General features: G+C 36.3%; 2 protein-coding genes across 2 annotated transcripts; both read right to left on the reverse strand.

Moving 5' to 3' along the window:
* Positions 1 to 108: 108 nt before the first annotated feature.
* On the reverse strand, positions 109 to 3127 carry LOC147536515 (BTB/POZ domain-containing protein). The gene is made up of 2 exons (XM_086644004.1): positions 2561 to 3127; positions 109 to 895 (listed from the first exon to the last, which is right to left on the reverse strand). The coding sequence occupies exons 1-2, from the start codon at positions 2957 to 2959 to the stop codon at positions 425 to 427; spliced, it is 870 nt and encodes a 289-aa protein (XP_086500130.1). The 5' UTR covers positions 2960 to 3127; the 3' UTR covers positions 109 to 424.
* A 5282-nt stretch (positions 3128 to 8409) lies between these two features.
* On the reverse strand, positions 8410 to 22690 carry CHR24 (chromatin remodeling 24). The gene is made up of 21 exons (XM_086644005.1): positions 22577 to 22690; positions 21519 to 22492; positions 20734 to 20864; positions 20562 to 20616; positions 19960 to 20091; positions 17882 to 17989; positions 17668 to 17723; positions 17497 to 17587; positions 16274 to 16411; positions 16109 to 16186; positions 15010 to 15222; positions 14861 to 14932; positions 14324 to 14404; positions 14123 to 14238; positions 12898 to 13009; positions 12470 to 12538; positions 12288 to 12382; positions 11372 to 11491; positions 9289 to 9354; positions 9078 to 9210; positions 8410 to 8809 (listed from the first exon to the last, which is right to left on the reverse strand). The coding sequence occupies exons 1-21, from the start codon at positions 22668 to 22670 to the stop codon at positions 8651 to 8653; spliced, it is 3093 nt and encodes a 1030-aa protein (XP_086500131.1). The 5' UTR covers positions 22671 to 22690; the 3' UTR covers positions 8410 to 8650.
* Positions 22691 to 24263: the final 1573 nt, after the last annotated feature.

Below are 24263 nucleotides of genomic sequence, written 5' to 3' on the forward strand. Positions count from 1 at the left end.
TCACTCAAAATTCAGAGAGGAAACCTTGAGGAGACGGGGAATCCGGTCGGTACCCATCGGCAAATGCTTCATGCTTCATGACCTCGGCCTGCTATAAATATTTAAATATTTTTAACGAAATGACCGGACTAATCTGTTAACATGTGGGTTCCGTCAAGCAATAATCAAACATTCAAGTTATTACATTTTCTTTATAACTAAGAGCTGATCAGAGACATTTGCTTTCATTAACAAATTACAGCAACAACCAATTGTTATATTCTCCACACAATTTTGATCTTGTATAATACGCAGCACGAGCAATAAACCCTAAAATCTTCTCCAAACAATGACGTATCTCAATCGTATAGAAGTGCCTCGGAACCTTAAACCCTTCTCCAGCGCGCATACAGTATGCTACTACCTAAGTTTCAAATTTCTTGTTTTACAGAATCAGATCTTTGATAGGATCTGCAGCAGTATTAACTTGGTTGGCTAGGTATGCTTCGTATATTCCAACAACAAGCCGAGGATCCTTTTCTACAAGCTCCTTATACTCATCCTGCTTTGTTAGCTTGTCCATGTTATCAATGAGCATAGATAGAGATGCCCCCATGAGGTATTTGGCATTATGTTGCCTGGCAAAAGCAAAGCTAACGAGTGCATTCTCACCATTAACCCTTGACATTATCAACTTCTCACAGTATGCTTTTAGCTGTTTCACTTGGTATCGTTCTGCTACCACCAACAGATCATATGCCATCTGCTCGTCGGTCAGGGAAACCTCTGCTGTGTACAAGTAGTGAACAAACGAACGAAGGACATCGTATGAGACATCACTTATCTTGATTGTTCCGCTTCTTCTCTCCTCCATCTCTGTTTCTAACATTGCTCTGAATACTGGAGATCTACTAACCTGTTTTAAATTTTCAATATCAACAACAGTCTAATATAACCACAATGATATCAAGATTTCATGTACATTATTATAGCTAAAGGTAGCTAAAGATCTTATATTCTTATTTTATTTTAATAGTGGTGAAACTTACAAGTATAATGCTAATCACAAACAAAAGATGAAGGCGTTAAACTACAAAAATTGCTATCATATCCTCCCGATCAATAGTGAAATCCATATAACTACCCAAAGAGTCCATTTTTTCCTCTTAGTCCAAAGGTATGAGTACCACCAACTTTTCGGAAGTTCGAACCAGTATATATCGTAGAAGCAGCACAGGATGTATAGGAATTATCCACTTGTCAGACACATTTACAAAGAAAACAAGAATAGCAATGGAAGTCTTCATATGCAAAATGACATAGATGTATATTATTATGCTCTACAAAGATTTTTCTTATCTTTAAAAGCCCCTGAATTTCGATCTTTCCAGATGCCCCACATTATTGCATAAGGAATGACTTTTCCAAGTAGAGCCCATGTCAGGATTAAACTCCATAACTATTGGCCTGACTGGTATGCTTGTCTTACCCCAAGACTATAGCACCTCAGTCTGATCCTTCAGAAACTCGCAAAAACGACGACTATGCTAAGAAACATTACAACAAGTTCTTATATAGGCCTTTCCATGCCTTATATAGGCCTATGTGGACGATTACAAGTGTTGCGATTTTGAAAAGGATCAACATGTTTTTTCAGCTACAATCATGCTTACGAGATAGCCAATTGTAATTCATAGTATTACTTTCGGCTTCTCTCTACTTACAAATGCAAAGAAAGTGATCGGGAAGTATTAGATTACATCTGAGGATCAAGACCAATTCAGAATCCAAACGTGGAGGTCCGAGGATCAAAACAAGATTGGACCAATCAAATAAAGATATTCAAAGATCTACAGTATATATTACTTAGTATTCTTAGATTCATTATAATCATCAACTGTATTTGTATATATTTATCTAGTTCTAGGTAGAAGTCTTTGGAGACTAGGAAACATAAATCACTCTATAAATAAGAGTGAGTTCTATGCGTTTTACTCATTGAGTTGCATCAAGTCATATTAGCCGATCAATCCCACAATTGCGGAGAATAACAAATATAGCAGCCTTTATGTTTTTTCTCAGTTGATTTAGGTCGTGAATCGTGATCCTCCAACCGGACCACGTTAAACCCTAGTGTTATTCATTATCTTCCGATAGTTATCATAGTCATGAATGTTACAGGAAGGACTACAATGTTATGAAAGACTGTTCATCTTCATATTCACTTAGATGTTTAATGGCAAAATTGTTTGCCAGAAGTTTTTTATTTCATAATCCCTAAACTTGTAATCATTCAGCTATAGAAGCATAAATAAATAATAAGAAGAATCAGTTGAATTGCTTGCCATTGCCAAAATTGTTTTCGATTTCATAATCCCTTTGCCCACAATACCAAAATTATAAGAACAATCAGTGAAAATTATTTCAATAAAAGTTTCTACTTTTTATTGCTTATGACTAGAAAATAGAAACCCATCTTCCCATTTTCCTTAAATCACATAATCAATGAATCAATCAATTATCAAGCAAAGAAAAACAAAACCCTAGATAAACTGCAGTAAAGGGTAAGTAAGAAAATTACCAAAACAAATTTGTGAGCAGGGACAGAAGGAGAATCAGCATCATCAGTAGCAACAAGAAGAACATCAGTATAAAAGAAACAAGCTGATGAAGTATGAGGTGAATCATCAACAGGAGAGAAAGAAGAAGATAGAAATGAAATCTTAGATTTAAGTTCATCAATTTCACGTTTTAATTCTTCTTCTGTTTCACTTGCTTCTTCATAACATTCTTTACAAGTACCAGCATCAATTGATTCATATTCTTCTTTGCAAGATATACATCTCATTTTCAATCCTCCTACTCCTCCTGATGATGATGATGATCCTGGAAATCTTCCTCCAAATGTTCCACCAACTCCTCCCCCCTCTCTAAATCCTCCTCCCCTCTCTCTAAATCCTCCTCCTGGATCTCCAAACATTGTTGTTTTCCTGATTTTTCAAGCAATCTAGTGTTCTGATTTCATCATAAACTTTATAGTGGACAGTGGACTAAACAAAAGCCAAAAGTGTTGATTTAGACATAGAACCCCAACTATTTACTGATATTTGGGGTGGATCCTTCAATTTGACTACCCCTTTGCCCAAACAGAAAATTTTCCACCCCCAAAAGGGTTTATTTGAAAATAAAATTGGATTAAAAAACTCCGTTTATTTTCAAAATGATCCCCTAATTTATGATCGGTTTCCTGCCTAGCCTCCTAATTTAGTTAAAATATGCAGATGACCACTTTTTTAAAATTTTCATCCTTTGACCGGTTAACTTTTTGTTTTACTTTTCAAAGGTATCCTTGCACAAATTATTTACTTCTTTTATCTCTCAGGCCTTCTATCTTTCCCTTTCTTCTTCATCAAGAAATTCTTTCTTCATCACTTTCAACTACAACAAACTTCTGTTACTGGAAACCCGATTTTTCAATGTAATTTCTTCTACAAATACGTTAATCTTTTATTTTCTCCCCCCTCTATATCTACAGAAAATTAGATGACTATGATATGAATCCATAAAAAGAAAATTAATGGTGGCGGAATTGGTAATTGAGGGATTGAAGAAAAGCATGAAAGAGAAAAATAGTTAAGAAAAAAAATAGTATTTTCATAAAATAAAAACTTCAAGAGTTATTTCTCAAATGACCCTCTAATTTATGATGAGCTTTCCGCGTAGCCCCATAGTTTATCGAAAATATCTAGATGGTCCATTTTTTGCCGTTAACTTTAAAAGACTGTTACTTTATATTCTTTCCCAAAATTATCCATCATTTAATTCTCTGATATATTTTATTCTCTCTCTCTCCCCCTCTCTCTCACTCTCTCTCCCTTCTCTAAAAGCTCCCTTTTTTCCTTAAAAACTTTCTCTCTCATCATTTATTGGTCAGTGCTATTTACAAAGCTACTAAGAGTTATTTACAGAGCTGGCTATTTGTAGAGCTTGTTTTTACTATTTACAAATACTTTTGACTTTATCACAACTTATTAGGTATTTAGAATTAGACTCCTATTTTAAAGATAAGTCATTCCCTCCATCTAAAATCCTTGATCTATTCCGTCCAAAAATTCTTAAAACCATTCTTTCAACTTTTATCTTGATGTATTAGGGTTTCATTGCTTCTTTAGGTAGTTTTCAAAGAAATCTTGTTGTTGATTTATCTTGAATCATATATACTCATGGAAGTAGATTTCTCTTTAGTTCTTTAGGTAGTTTTCAAAGAAATCTTGTCATTGAAGAAGATGAGATTTTGTTGTCATATTTTTTGTTGGTTATTGCTGAAAAATTTCGGTTTAAAGTCGGTGGTTCCTGCCGAAAATCCATCTTTTTTTATGTTGCCATATTTTTCTTATAATTTTTGTTGGTTTCATCGACAATTGTTTGATAAAAAACGTCTTTCCTGCCGAAAATCAATTTTTCCTTTGTCATAGTTTGCTTATAGTTTTTGTTGTTTTTCACCGAAAATTGTTCGACAAAAGCGTCTCCGAAAATGTTCATCGTTCTAAGCATTATTTGACCGAAAATTTGTGGTGTTCATAAAAGTAAGGAAAAAAAATGTTAACCTAGAAATCGAAATTTCTTTTCGGAATAATCACCACAAATTAGTTTATGTTACCTCTAAAGCTATGTCTTCGCTCATAATGTTGTTATATGAGTCTAATGAAGAGTTGTAGTTGAGTTCTTCAATACCAAACTCTTCCATTAATGAAGCTTCTTGAACACCAAGCTCCTCCATTAATGTACCTTCCTCATTGTTAGTTTCTTCCATTACTAATGTTTCTAGTAGGTGATTGTGAGTTGATTGTTCATAGTTGTAGTGGTGATTGTTAGGGTGGTGGAAGGTGTTGGTGGTGGAGTTTAGGAATGAAGGAAATAAAGTTTGATTTTAGTCTCTATGTGCTCTGTAAATAGCAAAACCTTATTTACAGAGAAAGTGAAAAGATTCCAACTTTTGGGCCCTCTAAACAGCCAAAGTAGCTCTGTAAATAGTTTTGACCTTATTTTTTTCTAAGAACTTTCTTTCTCTAATATCTTTTTAGAGAGAGAAGGAAAGTGAAATATTATTTCAAGAAGAGTTTTACTTGGATGATGATGATGATGTTCCTGTTGTTATTGATGAAATGAATTTGACTAATAATATTTTGAGTTAATTCCTATATGGCCCCCTACTTTGTGACCAGCTTCCTTTAAGGTCCCCAAATTTCTGTAAATTCAAATATGACCCCCTATTTTCATGGAAATGTCATAACTACTCTTCCCATTAATATATTTTCAAACTAAAATTAAAAACAAAATCCTAAATTCCACCTCACTTCCGTCTCCACCACTCATCTCTCTCCACGTCACCTATCTCTCCAACTCACCTCTCTCTCTCTCTCCAAGTCACACTCTCATGAAGGTCGCCGGCCGGCGACCTTCAAACTTAAAAAAAAAAAAATTTTTTTTTTTTTTTTCACTCATCTCTCTCTCTCTCTAAAAATTCCGGCGAAGGGGGTTTCCCTTCGCCGGAATCTGGTCTGTTCTTCAACATACCTATTCTGGTCTGTTGAAGAACATACCAGATCGGCCTGTTGAAGAACAGACCAATCTGGTCTGTTCTTCAACAGACCAGATTCCGGCGAAGGGAAACCCCCTTCGCCGGAATTTTTAGAGAGAGAGAGAGATGAGTGAAAAAAAAAAAAATTTTTTTTTTTAAGTTTGAAGGTCGCCGGCCGGAAAATTTTCCGGCTGGCGACCTTCATGTGAGTGCTGACTTGGAGAGAGAGAGAGAGAGGTGAGTGAAATTTTTTTTTTTTTTTTAAGTTTGAAGGTCGCCGGCCGGAAAATTGACTTGGAGAGAGAGAGAGAGGTGAGTTGGAGAGATAGGTGACGTGGAGAGAGATGAGTGGTGGAGAGGGAAGTGAGGTGGAATTTAGGATTTTGTTTTTAATTTTATTTTGAAAATATATTAATGGGAAGGGTAGTTATGACATTTCCATGAAAATAGGGGGCCATATTTGAATTTACAGAAATTTGGGGCCCATAAAGGAAGCTGGTCACAAAGTAGGGGGCCATATAGGAATTAACTCTAATATTTTTAATTTTTTAATTGTTTAAAGGAGACGATTGAATAACTTCTCCTTCTTCATTATCGGTTACTCAATTAACCATTGACCCCCTAAAATTTTGGTGATAGTTTGATTGAGAAGACAAGATCATCATGATGACCATGCAACAACTTGATTTTTATCTTCACCAACGTCATAACATCATCATCATCATCTTCACCAACATCATCATCATCATCATCATCAAATTCATGACCATGGGTTAACTTGATTTTCATCACCTTCATCATCGTCATCATATTCATGGTGTCGGCGGTTGACACAACTCAATGTTCCAAAAGGAAAATGGGTTACTGGTAGCTTCAGTCTCACCAGTATTTTCACTTACCATCGATCAAAATTTACACTTTCCTCTATCTCTTGAAAAGATTTTAGAGAGAGTTTTTAGAAAAAATAAAAATCAGAGAGAGGGAGTTTTAGAGAAGAGAGAGAAAAAAAAATTAAATAAGTCATAGAATTAAATGATGTTAATTTTGGGAGATGAAATATAAAATAACACTCTTTTGACGTTAACGACAATAAAGAGTCATCTGGGTCTTTTTTTGATAAATTAGGGGATTACACGGGAAGCTGGTAATAAATTAGGGCGTCATTTCGGAAATAACCCAAACTTTGAAAATGAGTCTATGTAGATATTTTTCATAAACTAGGGGGTCAGGAAGAAAACCAATCATAAACTAGGGGACTATATGAGAAATAACTATTAAATTTTGGCCTTACTTTTTTGTTTCCGGAGATACTTTTCACACTAGTAAGGGTCGTCGACAAATTGCAAGGCAATCTTTAATATTTTTTTCTCTCTGTCCTCCCTCTCTTCATCCTCTTTCACTTCTTCTTCTTCTTCCTCTTCTCTCTCTCTGTCCTCCCTCTCTTCATCTTCTTTTCTCTGTAGCTATTCCAACGAAGGGAAAACTCTCTTTCACCAAAACGTTGATCTGAGTTGGGAGACCCTCTCTTTTGTTTGGAACAAATAGAGAGAGCCAGAGAGAGGAGAGGAGAGGAGAGTAAGGAGGAAAGAGGAGAGAGAGAGAGAGGATGGAGAGAGGATGGAGGAGCGAAATATGATGGTGGGTCGAAATTGGAAGTAAGAGATAGAGGGAGACGAGGAAGGAGATGAAGTTTTGTTGTCCTGAAAAATTTGACAAAATCTACTATTTCACTTTAAAATTTGTACCAAAGAAACTTTTGTTTTCCCAAAGCCCATCTTTTCAAAATATGATCGATATAGACCTCATTTGTGCTTTTGTTGTAGACTCCAACATAAGTAGTGTGTACGTTAACCTTAGTCAGTTAATAGAACACTTCTAACCTGTGCCCATATTCTTTTTCTAATCTTCATTTTCTTCTTCACGTAATATCACTGTGATCTTCATCACCATCAAGAGTCGACCTTTATTTGATCTATATTTTATTTTAATTACTTGAGATAAATTGTTTAAATCAGATTTAGTTTCAGGACTTGGATAAATTGTTTCAACCAGATTTATTTATTTTTTTCTAAAGGATGTTATGTGGGCAAATTCCGATTTGTCAACCCCACTCACCTAGAGGCTAGAATGGTAAGCGAAATGAGTTATTTGAAGACACAAATGCAAAAGAAAAAAGATAAATGGTAGGTTGACCAAGGTTCTCTTGCCTGTCAATCGAGTTAGTCAGTCGAGTTAAGGTTCAATTGAGATTCTCAGCATAGTTTGATTAAACGGCGTAGATGATTTGGTGAGCTGCTCTTTTAGTTTTGCATTAGAGATGCTCCTATCTCTTACCAATATTCTCTTAGAAAGAGCACTCTCTTATAAAACTACCTGAAAACTTGGTTTGGTGAGCAAGTTTTTCTACAAAAATGACCTTTTGTGCAATTAACAAAAGATCTGAATTGTATCATTATTGAGTATTGAATGAATTTGATCAAACAAAATTTTTATGTCAAGTTTCATCATATTCCAATTTACATTTTAAATGTTTTTGACTTGATTTTTTATGTTTTAGATATATAAATATACCGCAGTTGCAATTTTCGTTTAAAAAAATCTTTTTCATTTTGTGATTACAATTAAGATATGTTTAATGCTCTTTTCTCTAGTAAGATGTTATCTGGTTATCAGCTTATGCATAATAATGCTCATAAATAACCAAATTGTAGACATTCCGGTTAATAGACAGTAACCATTATAGCTGGACCTAGTTAATAGACAGTAACCATTCCGGTAGCAGCCTTCAAATAGACACATATGGATGGTATTCTAAAGCGACAAATGCAAAGTAAATGCAACAAAACACGTATTCGAATACTTCTTTTTTTACGCCTTACAACTGGTAGAGACATCAAGTAGAATAGATTTCTCTTTTAGTTCTTGAGTAGGTTTCTGTTTACATAACTCAAAAGGATTGAGGTAACAGACTAACATGACAGTCATAGCTCAGCAAAAATGTATCGTGTACGTTCATATGTAGTTTAGTTTAACTACTACTGTTGGCACGACAAAAAACATTCACATATATTTTACCTATACAGATACCTTTCAAAGCTCGTCCAATAGATCATCATCGTCATCTAAATCAATTACGTCATTTTTGCTGCTGCCTTTTGGTGTAATCTTCAATTTATCCAGCTCCAAATTCAAGTCGTAAATATGTTGTTCTATCTTCCTTCCCTTATCCGGCAACTTTGAAATCAAAGCCTGATAAAATATTTCCACAAGAAAAAAAAATGGCAAAATCAATAAGGGCTTCTTGTCTTATCTTTTCTCTTCTTTTTCTTTACCAATAAATTGGGTAAGAACCCAATTTCCTGTAGGTCTTGGTTAAAAGAACATGCCAATGTTTTTACTGGGCGCAACCAAGAAACTGAATGACAGTTAACTTTGAATAGATTTTCATTAGTTTGAAGTGATTCAAGTGAATCGAATGATCAAATCGAGGTTCTGAAGTAACTCGACTGTATCTTACCTTGTTTGCCAAATTCTCATGTAAACGTTTGATTTTATCCTTAATTTCTGATTCTGTCAGTCCATCTCTAACAGCTGCAGGAGAATTTTTTCGCACCACTTTTACATCTTTTGGATTGAACGCATACTCTGGCCTGTCAAATCGAGAAAACAAGCAGAGATGACAATTTTTAATATCTGAAGCTAGACACAGGGTTTCAGTTGGATCTTACAAATTAATGTTACGTTCGACAGTCGAGTATGATGATGAGCTTCCCACATAAGAAGTTTCTCTTCTGCTGCAGTTTCAAATAACGTAACCAAGATTAGATCTCAAAAGAAAATGAACATACAGAAGAATAACAAGTATATATTCTTCCTTAATTGCATACAGCAAAAGAACCATACTTATTATCACTTTAGACATATTGTTTATCTCAATCTTTTGGGCGGAAATATTTTTCTTACTCCATGCTTTGTTATAAAACAAGTTGAAGAAATCATGTTCCAGTCCCTCAATTCTCCAAACATATACACAAGCAGTTTCCTTTCATGTTGATTAACGGGAGCTTCATGTGCAAGACATTTAGGCGACGTGGCGTAGGAATAGCTTCTGGGATTTTAAAATAACATCATGTCTTACATGGGCCTTTTTACTCGGCTTGGCTTGGTCAATTACAAATATGAAAGGCAAGTTTCTACTCCAATGGAATGAAGTAGCTTTACTGTTGAGAAGAATGCTCTCTAGATTAAAGCTTTTTTCTTATAAAATACAGTTGTTTCTGGTCTTCCAAATTTCCCAAACTTGCCTCGTCTATAGATGGATTTAACATCACTTGTTTAAGTAACCAAATCTGAATTGAACCCCCAAGGAGAATAGTTACATTGTAATCTGGGGACAGTAGTTAACTTGATAATTATCTAAAACTGATAGCGATAAAACTATTGTCTTCAGATTGCTTGGTTAAGACGTCACAGACATTTTCATCCCAATCTAATTTTTAATTAGTTGGGTGCTGGCGTGCTGCTAATAATGGTCAACCAGCAACCACAAGAAAAAGGAAATGTTTTTTAATTATATTCTGTCCTAACTTCTAATAAGCACTCACTTATACAAGGAAAGCTCATTCATAAGTAACATACTATTTTTTCCATGTCGGTTAACTTCTATAAGACATTTAGATACTCCTTTTGATGCAATACTCATCTCAATAGTCAATACCAGTCATATTGTTCTTGGTTTAGGCAGCACCTGGGCCAAGAAGCCAAGTTCCACATGTTACAAGGTTTATCCTTCGCATACACCTATCGTAGATCGCCGCAGACTCTTCCACAGACCAATTTAGGTGCAAAAACCACCAAATGGTGTTGTGTTACAACTGCTGTCTAAAAGTTCTTCCTACTGAATATGGGACTAATTGCCTTAGACATGTAACTTCTGCTTCACTTCCTACACTCTGATACCATTTGACGCAACACATATCTCAATACCAGCCATAATGTCCTTAATTTAGGCACCACCAAGGCCATAACCCTAGTCCCACATGGTATACAGTTCTTCCTTGTCAAATGACATAGGCATGCCGCATGCCTTACTCCTCAGAGGATCTAGGGCACTTCAATCTTCTCCATCTTCACCAATCTAGGCGCCAAAAGGAACCAAAAGGCCTAAGCAAATTTATAAGACAAGGTAGTTTATATTATGAACTAGAAAATCCTCCTAGATGTGGAACTCAGTGCCTTCCACACATAACTTCTGTTTCACGTTACTGTCATAATACTCTAGTCCCTTTAATGGGTATAATGTGAGATCTTGAATAAAACACTATGAACTTGCACAGACATGTGTGTGTGTGTGTGTGTGTGTGTGTGTGTGTGTGTGTGTGTGTGTGTGTGTGTGTGTGTGTGTGTGTGTGTGTGTGTGCATGTGTTTATAATGTATAATGGCCATTTTCATTGTTATATCTGGAATCTACTTGAGGCTCATATCTGTAACATAAACCATGTTACTTGGAACATTCTGGCGAATAATATGATTTTGAAACCAGCACAAAAAAACTGAAAAAGTTTGCAAGACCCTATAAAATAGTGAATGCCCAGTCACATCTCAGCGAAGATGCAGTTAACAAGTCTTGTGTGACAATGAGGAACACGTACTACAGGAAGAGGTGTTGAAGCGTATAACTAGGATTAAAATCAAGCAAAAAGGCGTGCCAATCCGAGTTTTGCTAGCATTATACACATTCCAGATAAGATTCATACGAGGAAAAACTCTATTACAACAAAAGAATTATGAAGCCAAAAGGAGGCTCTTACCTCGGCAACTCCTCATCATCTTGCAAAGCTGCAGTCTTAGAGAAAAGCAAATTGTGGTGGCTTACTCCTCCAATACCTAGTGACTCGAGAAACTTAATATGGTCCTTCAAAGTGTCATTCCTATTAATAACAAGATAATTAGAAAATTACCAGAAACAAAAACCAAAGAAGATTAAGTATATGAACAGGGAACCACTTAAGCACTTGCAGTTGTACTAATACCCGTGTAGAAAATACAGGGATCAAAAAGTATATAACAGGTAGCACAAGGAAGTAGCAAAGAATTGCTGAACTTCATGACTCGAGCGAGGATTGTCACTGCCAAAAATACTGCTCGAGGCTTCCTATTTGACGTCAAATAATTACAAAATTATAGCTGTTGTTAACTTGTATTTGCTTTCAGCTTGATTCTTAATACAATAAGATCATGTCTTACCAATTTCAAGCCCAGACATGGAATACTCAACCAAGTTGGCAGGTGATGCCGTAACATCTACAACTCTATTATATATTTTTTATTTTTGAATAATTTGAATGTATTATATAACAACTCTATTATATTACGAAAATAACTGAAATTTTAATGCGTAATCATATACTAGGTATGGAATCAGATTTAGGTACGAGAACTCAATTGCACATTCAAGTTCAACTATGCATGTCCCAAGTGTTACAGTTTCCATTTCCACTTAGCGTAAATTGAACTGGGCCGGCACGCTAGGCATAGACAAACATTTCAAAGAGGAGCTAAGCTTGGTGACATGGAACTAGTAGTTCGACTCCACCAGTGCTAGGGCTTATAAGCACCTCTGGACCCCAAGCCAACGTACATAAGTCTCAGGATATATAAAATAACTACCATAAGTTCATCCTTAAGCAAAAAGAGTGAGTATATGGTTTACGGCGGAGTAATTACATTATGTGCTGACGGTCATGTTCTTCATGCAATTGCTGTTGAGTAACCGAAACATCAAATCCTTGCTCTGGGAGACTAAAAAGTTCCCGAAGATCCTTCAAGAGTTTAGCAAATATACATCAGTATCAGGAATTTTTTTTTCTAAAACCAACTAAAATGGAATGTTGATTTGACGTGCATACCTGTTGGCTGAAGTATCTTGTTTGTTCTTTGTGCTCAGTAGCAGATTTTAACAAACCACCCTTGAAAACCTGGACCGCACAGGATTTTTTTTTCTCATCAGCCAGTATATATTTATTTAGTATATAAAAGCAATATAATAGCGGGCGCTGGTATCTTTTTACTTCATCCGGCCGATTGGCCAAGATTTACAAAAGTATCATCCAACTGTCAGAAATTCGGATCAACACACCTCAAAGTAACACTAATTTCAAATCCAGATCTCCTCGATCCTCACAAACGTGACATGTCTATATCAGCTAAACCCTTATGAGCTATGACACACCTCACCATGAACTAAGCAATTCTTTTTTATTTCCTTAGTGTCTCAAGGAATTACTAAAGCAGTATAATTATTGGTTTCTTAGTCATGTAAGACTTTTGCTCAAACCTGCTTTTTGTAGATCTTTTCTTCAATAGTGCCGCACGTCATTAAGCGGTAGACAATTACGTCTTTCTTTTGCCCAATACGATAGGCACGGTCCACACTTTGGTTATCCGTGCTGCAAAAGAACCAACAGAAGGTCAACAAATCAATATTGCATGAAATATTGGTTAGTATAATTAGAGTAGGAAGATCACAGAATATGAATTTAGAGATCTAACTCCCCAAAATTTCATATGCCACAACAGATACGAAACTTTATATTAGTTCAATTTCCCTAAGATGAAACAAATAAATCATATTCGTGTGATACCTTAAATGAGCATGCATATTCTCTACCTCGAGGAAGTTCCTCTTAAGCATACAGTAGAGCAGGTTGCCCGAATCAGTAGATATTCGAATGTGGTTGGGCACTTGGGCTTACAGCTTCCCCCTTACATGAAATGGAAGTTGCAATTTGGATCAGGTGGCATCTGGATAGCTCACTCTGAACGCTATTAGGAACATTCTAGAGATGTTGGATGAAGAATGTGGATTATGGATCATGTGGAAGTATTTAGGTTTTTATGATCCCTCAGTGGAGAATTTCCAGTAATTTACCAGTTGAAGAGTCACCGTCAAGGTTAAATTATTTAGCGCGTGCCACTGCATCCGGTAGTAACTTGGAACCAGTCCTCTTACAAGAGCTGGACCATTTATAGTTCTTGGACTTTCCAGACAGGTGTGTCCAGAGGTGGAAGACTGTTTTGCATGATGATGACCAAAGTCACCGTCCCATGAAGATGATAATGTTTATAATTACAACGATAATCTAGATGAGTAACTGGACTGCAAGAAGCTTTCAGTTGTTCTTTGCTCCTACTTGTCGGTGGAATATATGCTTAGTAATTTGCACGAATACATGCATCTCTCCGTTTCTTTAGTCCCTAGTTTATTAGTTCCTGTTAATTTAATTAAATTTTATTTTTCAAGAGAAAATATGAGCTTAACATAGAAGTTAGACTAACAAAGAAGATGATTTGCGGATTCATTCAATTTTTATGGGTTTTAAACTTTTAATCATATGGACGTCCACATTACCATACAGATTGGTAGTCTATCCTTTGGGGCTAACACATGCAATTTACCAAGAGAACCTCAGTTGCAAGTTATCAATGATAACCTATATCAAGTGTTGATTTGGAACATCAGTAATAGTTTCTCAAAATGTGACGAGAAAAATAAGTCTCACCTTGGATTCCAAGCTGGATCAACCACGATCACACGGTCTGCTTTTGTAAGGGTAAGACCAAGACCACCAACTTGAGACGTCAAGAGAAAAATTGGAGCTCCACCTTCTTGGAAAATCTAGAGGCAGAAAAGAAAAAGATGACAAAACAGACATTTAAGAAATAACGAAAAGGTTTTTCATGTGAACTCAAATGATACTAACATTCACTGTCTTCTCTCTGTCAATAGCTTTTGTAGTACCATCTATGCGTAAGAAGTTGTAATTTCTCGATATAATTGCTTCCTGAGAAAATAAGAGACATCAAGCAATTAATCCACGAGCTTACCGTACATCAAGTAATCAGTCACGTCCGTTTAAATAAGACTAGACTTGCATTTACGAGATAGAATCATATGTCTAGTGACAATATCAACCAATCAATAGAGAACAAGAGAAATCAAATAAAAGTGAAACATTATAATTATTGTGGAAGCCAAAGTTCCACATCCATAGCAAGAGTCAACCCAAAAATATAATTTTATAAATTTGAAACCCGACTAAATCGGGTTGTTCCAAGTTCATGAAACATCGTGCTTTTCTTCATGTAAACAGGCTAGGGATACCATTGATAAACAAATCACTAAGCATTGGATTTACTAAGCAGTAAGCAAGATAAGATTTTAAGCTCAAATGTGGATCATGGTACAAACTAAGTCTTCATATGCATTAGGGTGCGAAAAAAACAGAGAGAAAACTTACCTGAACGAGGTTTAGCATCTTACGAGTTTGAGAAAAGATCAGAACACTGTGACCCTCTGGAATCAAAGTATCCTATAAAGAAGCAAGAAGAACGCTAGTTAAAATGCTTATGCAAAATTTCCAATTTGATAAATGTGTAAAACACTAACCAGTAAAGACATTATAAATGATATCTTGCATGAAATGTTTTCATCGTTCATCTTCTGATAATCTCCAGTATCAGAGGCATTGAGCAACTGTGAAACCATACGCTCGGCCATCCCAATGTCATCCTGATTAAGTGATGGATCCAGTGACTCAAGTACATCTTCAGCAGCTCGTTTCGTCAAGAGAAATGGATGGTCACATATTTTTTTCAGGATCTGAAGCACGATACAGTGAAGCTTAAATAATTGAACACAAATAAAACCACTAACATCGAGAAAATCACACTAAAAGGCAATTACAACTTCTACACATGACAAATAAAAGTGAGTGGGAATGTATCTAACATGGAGATTTTGTGTAGGCATCCACATCGAACATTGGTACAAGGAATAATTTAAGCTTATATCTTTCAATGGTAGTCATGGTATCAGGTTAGCAAGCTTAGCAATCAAAGGGTAAAGATGATGACATATGGGGGTTAAATTAGGGTAGGGCTGTAAGGGTTTATTCAATGACGAGATACGAGAACACTACTCCGTGCTTACCGCATATGATTTCCCCATCTTTGTATTGGGCACTCTATAAATTCATTACTCTAGATTTAGCATATTTGAAATTTCAATTATTTACCCATAATTTACCAAATTTTGTATATATAGGAATAATTAGTTAAGTTGTTAAGTACAAGTTTAGTTGACTAGTTAAAGTATTTAAGATATCAGTTTGAAGAGAATAATTTGACTATGAGTTTAAAGAGAGTTGTCAATCTGCCGGTCTTTGTTGCTGCTAAGGCTGCCTTGAGTGCATTCATGCTAGTTTGGAACGTAGCCCTCGTCTAGAACTTGACGGTAATGTAGATATTGATGTTCCCAAGGCATAGGTTTGAGCTAAAGCAATGGGAGAGTAAAGAAAGTTACTAACAAGCATGTGTGTAGTTAGCCAGAAAATGGAACTTAAAAAGATCTATTTTATAAAGAACACATCCACTAAAAATATCAAATGGAAACAAGAAGAGAGCAAATTACTAAGCAACAAAAGATAAACATGTACCTGGGGTAACAAAATCAACAAACATATAAAAATGACGAAAACAATCCATACCGTAATTGCAGCCAATGGTGACCCATCAAATGATGAAAGAACAAGCTCACTGTTCAAAAATGCTTCATATAATTGGCGCTACATCAAAGAAATAACGCATAGTCCAAATTATTATAAAGGCCAAGATGAAACATCGGGAGACGAAAAAAAACAAATCAGGATCACCTGACAATGGGTCAATCTTAACCAAACAATCATCTCATTCTTTTCAGATAGTTTGCCACTTTCTTTTGTCCCATTTTCTAGAGATACTTCACTTTTCATGCGTCGCAGAAAATATGGTTCTATCCGCGTTCTTAACTCCTGGATGAAGATTGAAGAATACATGAGAACTGGGACAACTATTACATTTCATGTGGTTTCAAGTCCAGATGACGACAGATATTCTACATAATTCATTATTACTTAAAGAATTTAATGACAGGAATTTGCTCATATTATGCTTTAGCTTTGGTCTTTGTGCTTGTGGGCGCTATGCTGTTCAAGTGGCACCAGCACAAACTCGGACCATATACTTTGTGCTCAAACTCTAGCCCTTTCCAGTCAATGCATTAATGTGCTTAATTTCACTAATTACATTTGATTGTTTACTTTATCTGTTAAGATGGCTACCAATGACAGATCCCTTAAAATTTTGGTGTTCCTGCAAGAGATCAAACGAAGGTGTAATTGCATTTGACTGTGACATTTTTATGTTCCTTTGGTGAACAGTTGTGTAATCTTTGATGAGCAACTTTTGAGAGAAAAATTATGGGTCTTAGAGCTAATATTCTAACAAACTACCTCTTTCTTGCAATACGGGAGTCTCTTTATCTAAAAACACAAAATAGATCTTATGTAACAGTTAGAGAATCTCAATCAATTGGACAAAACAAGATTGCTAAAGCGGTAAAGCCTTAGATTATTCAGTTTTTTTTTTCTTCTTGAAGACCAGAACCACCAAAGTTAGTGGCACTTTGTGATTTGCAGGTTAAGGTTTCACCCGTTGAGGCGCTCATATGTGATTGCATAAGATCAATTAAGGATTCATCACATTGGAAAACTGTATTGTCGACTAAGTTCATACTAGTGGATCCTTAGTTTATTTATAGTAATTTGAGTTTTTAGTTTGTTTAATCACAGAAGATATACTTGGTTGGTGGGCACTGGTAGGTGCTACACTTGTACGCAAGTCCATATTATTTAAACTAGGCACAACCCTTAACCCAAAAGTGCAGATTATGCTTAGTAACAAAAAGTAATAGTTAATGATTATAGGTTTCCGTTAAGTTTCTCATTAATTGCATTTACTGCAAGTCAGTAGTTTAGAAGAATTATGAAGGAAATACCATACCCTTAGACCACGGCGATTGAAGGAAAGCTTGCCTAATCATATATTCATATATTACCTTCGCAACTGTAGATCCAATACGTTTTTCCCTATCGGTAGCGCTTTTTTCATTTCCACGAATAATTGCAGCTTCATATCTTTCCTTGAACCTGGAAAGCTTAAATAACGTCAGCTAAAAAAGGTTCCAGAAAACAACTAATACGAGAAGGAGCTTGAGAATGTTAGTTACTCTTTCTTGTCACCCAGAAGTTCAGGACAACAAAAGCTGAACAAGGCCCATAATTCCTATAGAAGACAACGGAAAGCAAGAAAATTTCAATATCATATTCGTAGGAACTGGAGCAACATTTGACACATGTTATAGATTTTGCAAGAAATAAATATTTAGATAGAAGCAAAAAACAATGAGGGAATATAAGTAGAATAAACGAAGTATGACTCACCTTTAGATTATTTTGAATTGGTGTACCACTAATGATAATACGGTGAGAACTAGGTAACTCGAGCAAACTTTTAGCCCTCTGTGTAGAAGGATTCTTTATAATATGCCCCTGAAGTTAAAACCAACATTAGTGAAAATGAACAAAAAAGTTGATGCTATTGTAAGAAAATCAAGTGATTTGCTCGAGAATCCGGACAAAATACCACAAAAAGGAAGATGAAAATTAAAAATTACTCACGAAGCACTAATTAATAAAAAAGCAGATTCTAGACTAGTGTTAATAAAATTAGAGATTGATTAAAAACAAAACTGATTGGAGAAGCATGAAATGTAACTAAATGAGCCGTGGCAGACTCTAAGAAAAGTATTTTGCTAGTAAACTGCTTAACTGTCCATGCTGACAAAAGAAAAAATGTTGAATTTTATATATGAATCCGAATGCCAACATGATCTTTTCATCACTCAATGAAACATCGGTTAGGCAACATTGATACCCAAATCCATCAGGCAAGGGTTCACAGCATTTTCTAGATCGTGTCTTACTACTCAATGAACTTCATTTTCATAGTTCCTTCATCGTCGAGGCCATTCGCCTGCTCATGGACTTAGTCAAAGTCCCATTTAGCCCACCTAACCAAGAGTCTCACTTCAGTTAGAATCTAGGTAGAATGAAGAGCAGAGAAGAATTCACTGGGTGTCTTGGAAGTTGGAATCAGTTTGCAAAAATATCTCCAAGGGAGGTTTGGAGATTAGAAACATCAAAGCCACGAAGCTCTATTCACCAAGTGATTATGGAGATTCGATGTAGAGAAGGAAACTTTTGGAGGAAGATTATTGAGGAAAAATATGGTTTGGAAGTGGGAGGCAGATGTACTTACTAAGTCTAAGAGACCCACTAAGTCCTAAGGATGTGTCATGTGTGTATGAAGGGGAATTTACAAACATAAACAGAAGTTAGAGAACACCATGAAAAGAAACGTAGGAAATGGTAGGACTACTCTGTTTTGGCATGATTGCTGGACTACTAACATGCCTTCAAAGGTTCTGCACCCCAACCTGTTGAGTCTAGCCAGGATGAAGGATGCTTTGGTCTCGGATCATCAATCAACAAGGAGAGAATGGTTGTTACCTCAAGCTTAGAAGAAATCTAAATGACTAAAGAGATTGAGAATGTGGCATGTATCCTAGATAGAATCAATAATGTGCAGATTTCATAGGAGAATGATTGTTTTTGCTGGAAGGAAGGAGAAGAGGAGGATAGCTCGGTTAGATAGCACCTGGCTTTGAGAACGACATCACAGACATTCCCAAGGTTTGGAAAGGCAACATCCCACCAACGGTAGCTTTGTACTTTGGGCTGCTTCTTCTAGACAGGTTACCCACGTAGAATATCCTAATCAAAAGGGGGTTTCTCAGGCCCAACAGATGTTGCTTATGTAAGAAAGCAGCAGAAACAGGTCCCGTATGCTACTACATTGTAGTATTTCTAAGGAAGTGAGGGCCTTCTTCCTCAAAAGCTTTACCATCAACTGGTGTCTTCCTAACACGAAAGAGATGTTTTTGCAATGAGATCAGGCCGCGTTACCAAAGCCAGGCAAAAAGATTTGGAAGATTGTTCCCGATGCAGTAGTTTGGGTGATCTGGAAAGAAAGGAGCAATGCGGTTTTCAAAGGACTGAAGCTTAAAGGAGAGAATATAGTAAAGGCTGTGAAAGGGCTACTCTATCACTGGAGCAGAGAGGATAAATGGACCAAATTCCACCATTTCTCAAACTCCACTGTTTCTTGGGTAGCTATGCTGGCAACATAGTGTCTTTGTTTGGCCGGCAGAAACCAATTCTCTGAGCTCCAAAGGTCAAAGCTAGTTTTGTAAATCTTTTTCATTTCTAACGTAACGTTCAAAGAAAACGTTAGAATCTGAGATTACCCGAAACTTATTCGTCACGATGTCAATGTTTCTCAGTGCCTAACTCTAAACTAGGTCAAGTTAGTGGTTTTCCAAGTCCAGAAGATCCAAAACATGGTGATAACATAAGATTTAATTATAGTTATTTTCTAAAAATAAAAATAAGAAACCTACCTCATCGAGTATAATATAATCCCATACGATGCTTTCCTCTTCGCTTCCTTCGTCATTATAGTACCTATCACCTCTTAACGATTTTGAATTATTTCTCACGATGTCATATGTTGTCAAAAGAATACCTGAATGCTGTAGAAGAGACAAGCAAATAGCATTTATACAGAACCCGGGCACTCTTTTTGAGAACTAACATGTTCCATAAAAAGTGCATAAAGGCATAATGGAACTTTAAAAGTGAAATTTGCTCTAGTAGAAAGCATTAGAAATAACAAAGATAGACAAATATCATGTGCAAGAGATACAAATCATTCCTCATGGATCTAAGGTGACATATGGTCTATTTCAAGTTCTGTAAGCTGTGCATGTTGTGGTGTTATATTAAGGTTGCGCAACATAAATCACAAAAAGAAAACTACAGCTCGTCAATTTCCATGATTTTAGAATACAAATTTATCACAAGCCATGTAATGGTCTTGATACTGAGTTTGCGCGAGGCGCTTTGATGATACGCCTCACCTGATCAGAGAAACCCACTTCGAGGAAAATACTTTTGTCTGAAACATTGTCATATTAAGATGAAGGGGAAGAAAGATGTAAACCTGGAGTATGTATTGAAGCTCATAATTACGGAGTTTCACAGAAGGTGCGTAGTATCTGCAAGCAAGGATGTGCAAACATTTAGAACATAAACATAAAATAATTGTGGAATTCATACAGTAAAATATTATGTAATCAAACCAATAGAGGCAGAATAAAGTAGTTCAGCCTTACTCTCTCGTCTTCTCTGAAAGTCCTACAATTGATAATTCTTTGTTCCAATGAGCGAGGAGTGTCTTAGGAGCAACAACCAATGCCCTCTTAATCAAGCGTGAATGGAATAGCCCTGCTAAAAAGCCACATATCTAAAAGAAAGGGATAACCGATATTAGGATAGAAATGGAAGTAATTAATTTATCCATACAAGAGAAGATTTAAACACTAACAGATATGAGAAACCTGGTTGTAGGGCACTTTAAATTGGATATGTTTCAAAACAACTTGTTGAAACTTGAACAATACAAAAGAAAGATAAGTAGCTTGTATCCCACAGTTAAGATGAAAATTTAGGCAATATTTTTAGAATAAAAAACTAACATAAAAAAGGGCACACTGATTACAGGAAAAAGTGTTCACCAAAACATGTCAACGAAGTTCCTATCAGCCATTCATGCACCTAATATATCATTAATTTAGTTAATGAATGCGTCATGGCCAAATAACAGGTTACTTTTCTCTTCTAATTTATCGTATATTAGCATAATATGATGACTCAAATGCATCATGACCTAAAAAAATAGTATTTCGATCTAAAGCGTAAAGCAACTAAATATAAGTTTAGCAGTTAGATAAGCATGAACCTCAATCTGCTAATCCACTATCACTTGGACAAAAACATCAAAATTGAAGCAGAATATTAATGCAAAACTTGGAGTTGCTGTCTGCATTCTGCAATATTTTCTTTATGCTATATGATTCCACTACTAGCACAAGTGGTGCATAAGGTTAAAGAGTTTTACCTGCATCGTTTTTCCAAGACCCATGTCATCTCCTAAGATTCCACCAGTGCCCCGACAATGGAGGGACCACAACCATTTCAGACCATCTTTCTGGTGTGGATACAGCATGTCTGCAATTTTTCCGGGAAGGGTGTAGTTTGATGGTTTCCCAGTCAAAACATAGTAATCCCGCGTTGATGAAACACGAGAAGAATCTTGAACAAGCGCAAGATCTTCATGATCATGATCATCATTTAAAACGACACATTCATTGTCCTCCTCGGACAGCCATGAACCTATTGAGTCCATTTTAGGGGGTGTATTCTTCTTCTTAGTCTGATCAACACCCTCAATATCCAATTCACTCTGAACCCTAGAATGCGGATGAACCTCCTCATCCACAACTGCATCAGGTGAAAGGGAAAATGAAGAATCAGCACTAGCAAAACCATGATCCACATCGTCTCTAGGGTTCTTATCCTGCATCGGCTGCACCTTCTGTATGGGGGTTTCACTGTAAGTAGTAGTAGGAACACCCATACTGGAGTTCTTATCCTGCTTCGGCTGCACCTTCTCTATGGGGGTTTCACTATAAGTAGTAGTAGGAACATCCATACTGGAGTTCTTATCCTGCTTCGACTGCACCTTCTCTATGGGGGTTTCACTATAAGTAGTAGTAGGAACACCCATACTGGAGTAAGAGAGGCTAACTTTACCACCATCATCCGCTCTTTTAGGCTTCTGGATTGATAAGAAATCGAGTTTGGAGCTTAATTCATCAACAATATCTCGTATTTGAACAGGAGAGGTAGGAGATTGAGGTGAATCAATATCATCCATGATGCTGGAGAAATTTGGTTCCTCCAAGAGAAAAGTCCCTCCTCCTCCACCGCTAGCGGGGGTGGTGGTGGTGGTATCATCCTTGGAGGAAAGTTTGCAAAGGCGTCTTCTTCCTTGAATTTTCACTTTCTGGGTATTTTCAGATGATTCTTCTTCTGTGAAAAAGATAAATTTTGTTGTTCATATATGATAAATGGACGAAAATGTAAACAAAAGAGAGGGGAAGATTTGTTGAATACCTTGGGGTTTTGGAGGAGGAAGCTTAGATGATGACTGAAGAACTATATTATTAAGTCTCTCATTCAAGCTCAGTGGTTTCGTCTTCTCCGCCATGAAACCCTAAAAATGATCGTCTTCTAAGAGATTGAATTTCCCGCTTTTTGAACCTGCGTCCTGCGATATGTTTTATTTTTGAATCGATGGCTTTTGGTATCGGGAACACTCTCTTTGGTGTGGGGAGATCAGGTACAGAAATGTTTTTACTCCTCTGAGCTTCTAAAGGTTGTGACTTGTGAGTTATGTATGATGATGAGGGTGATGATGATGGCGATGAGGATGACGATGATGGTGATGGTGATGGTGATGATGGTGATGATCATCGTCGTAGTTTGAACATCCACAAGATAACCAGTGTCTATTTTGATTAGGAAAGATCGTTAGAGAAGGCGGCCTCTTTTGAAAGATGTGGCCAAATTTCTCTTCTTTCTTTTAGATTTCTGTTTGATAATAACCATCTTTTTAGTATGTCGCTCGCGAGCGGAGAGAATGAGCATGGATCCAAAATGACTTCCTCTTCCCTTTAGTCGGTTGGTACCTCGTTCCTCAACCCCTCCTACTAGTTCTCATCGCCCTGGACAACCACTGCTCTGAGAATAATGGGGACAACCCTACACAATTTGCTTCAATAGACTCAAATGGGATTGACTTGGTCAATTTGCCTTCATTGAATCAAATTTCACTCACACTGACCACTAAGTCAATTTAGTGAAGCTGATTAGAAATACCAAAAGATTCTCCGCCATTCCCAAAACTAGCAATTCCTCCGTTAACTCTTGCATTAACCACCCTCACTAACCCACCACTTGAAGTTTCTCGTTGAAAACTTACTGAAATCCAACAATTATCTTTATCTAATATCATCTTCAAAATATTGAAGTTTGTTATTGTGTTTTAATGGTGAAAAATCATATAAAAGAGAGAAACTTCACATTCTTATTTTGATCTAAATAAAACTGTAAAGACAGAAGAATCACTCACTAAAAAGGATATAAAAACATCACATAAACCTTCATTTTAAGTTTCTCTTTCAATAAAAGTGGTGTTATTCTTGAATAGCAAAAAACTTCATCAAAGTAACCTATCTGGAGTACCAATCTGAAAGATTGCGTTGTATGTTGACATGCAGCTACCGAAATGTAATGGAACATATCGATTCTAGCTTACAGAAAACTTATCAAAATTCTCTACCACTGTTGCTTTTTGTTACTTGTCAGTATGATTGTACCGATGCATTATATTACACATAAGTTTCATCTTTTCGCCAGTTTGAGTATAGCAACATTTACTTCTTGCGGGCATAAACTTACCAAAAAAATTTTGAGTGTTTCTCTCTGCTATCTGTGGGTATGACTGTATTGATGTCTTTGTTACATATCGGTTTTATCTTTCTGATAGTTTGAGTACAGGATCGGGTTCATCTTACCAAACGAAAACTGATCAAGACATTCCAACATGCCAGTATAGGAAAAGTGAGTGTGTTATGGTAAAAATAGGTTTAAGTGTGTGTTAATAACCGCTGAGTGTATCAGATAAAAACTGCGTGTATATAACATTTCCCATTATTTTTTCCTGGGTTGTGGATCTGGGCAAGTGGAAGGGTCTAAAAACAATAGACTGCATTCATTAAGGAGAGAATCAAATTGACCA

The sequence above is a fragment of the Eschscholzia californica genome, unplaced genomic scaffold (assembly GCF_041429995.1).
Source record: "Eschscholzia californica isolate CP2 unplaced genomic scaffold, dmEscCali1.0.p SCAF_5, whole genome shotgun sequence".
In the NCBI taxonomy this organism is placed as follows: Eukaryota; Viridiplantae; Streptophyta; class Magnoliopsida; order Ranunculales; family Papaveraceae; genus Eschscholzia; species Eschscholzia californica.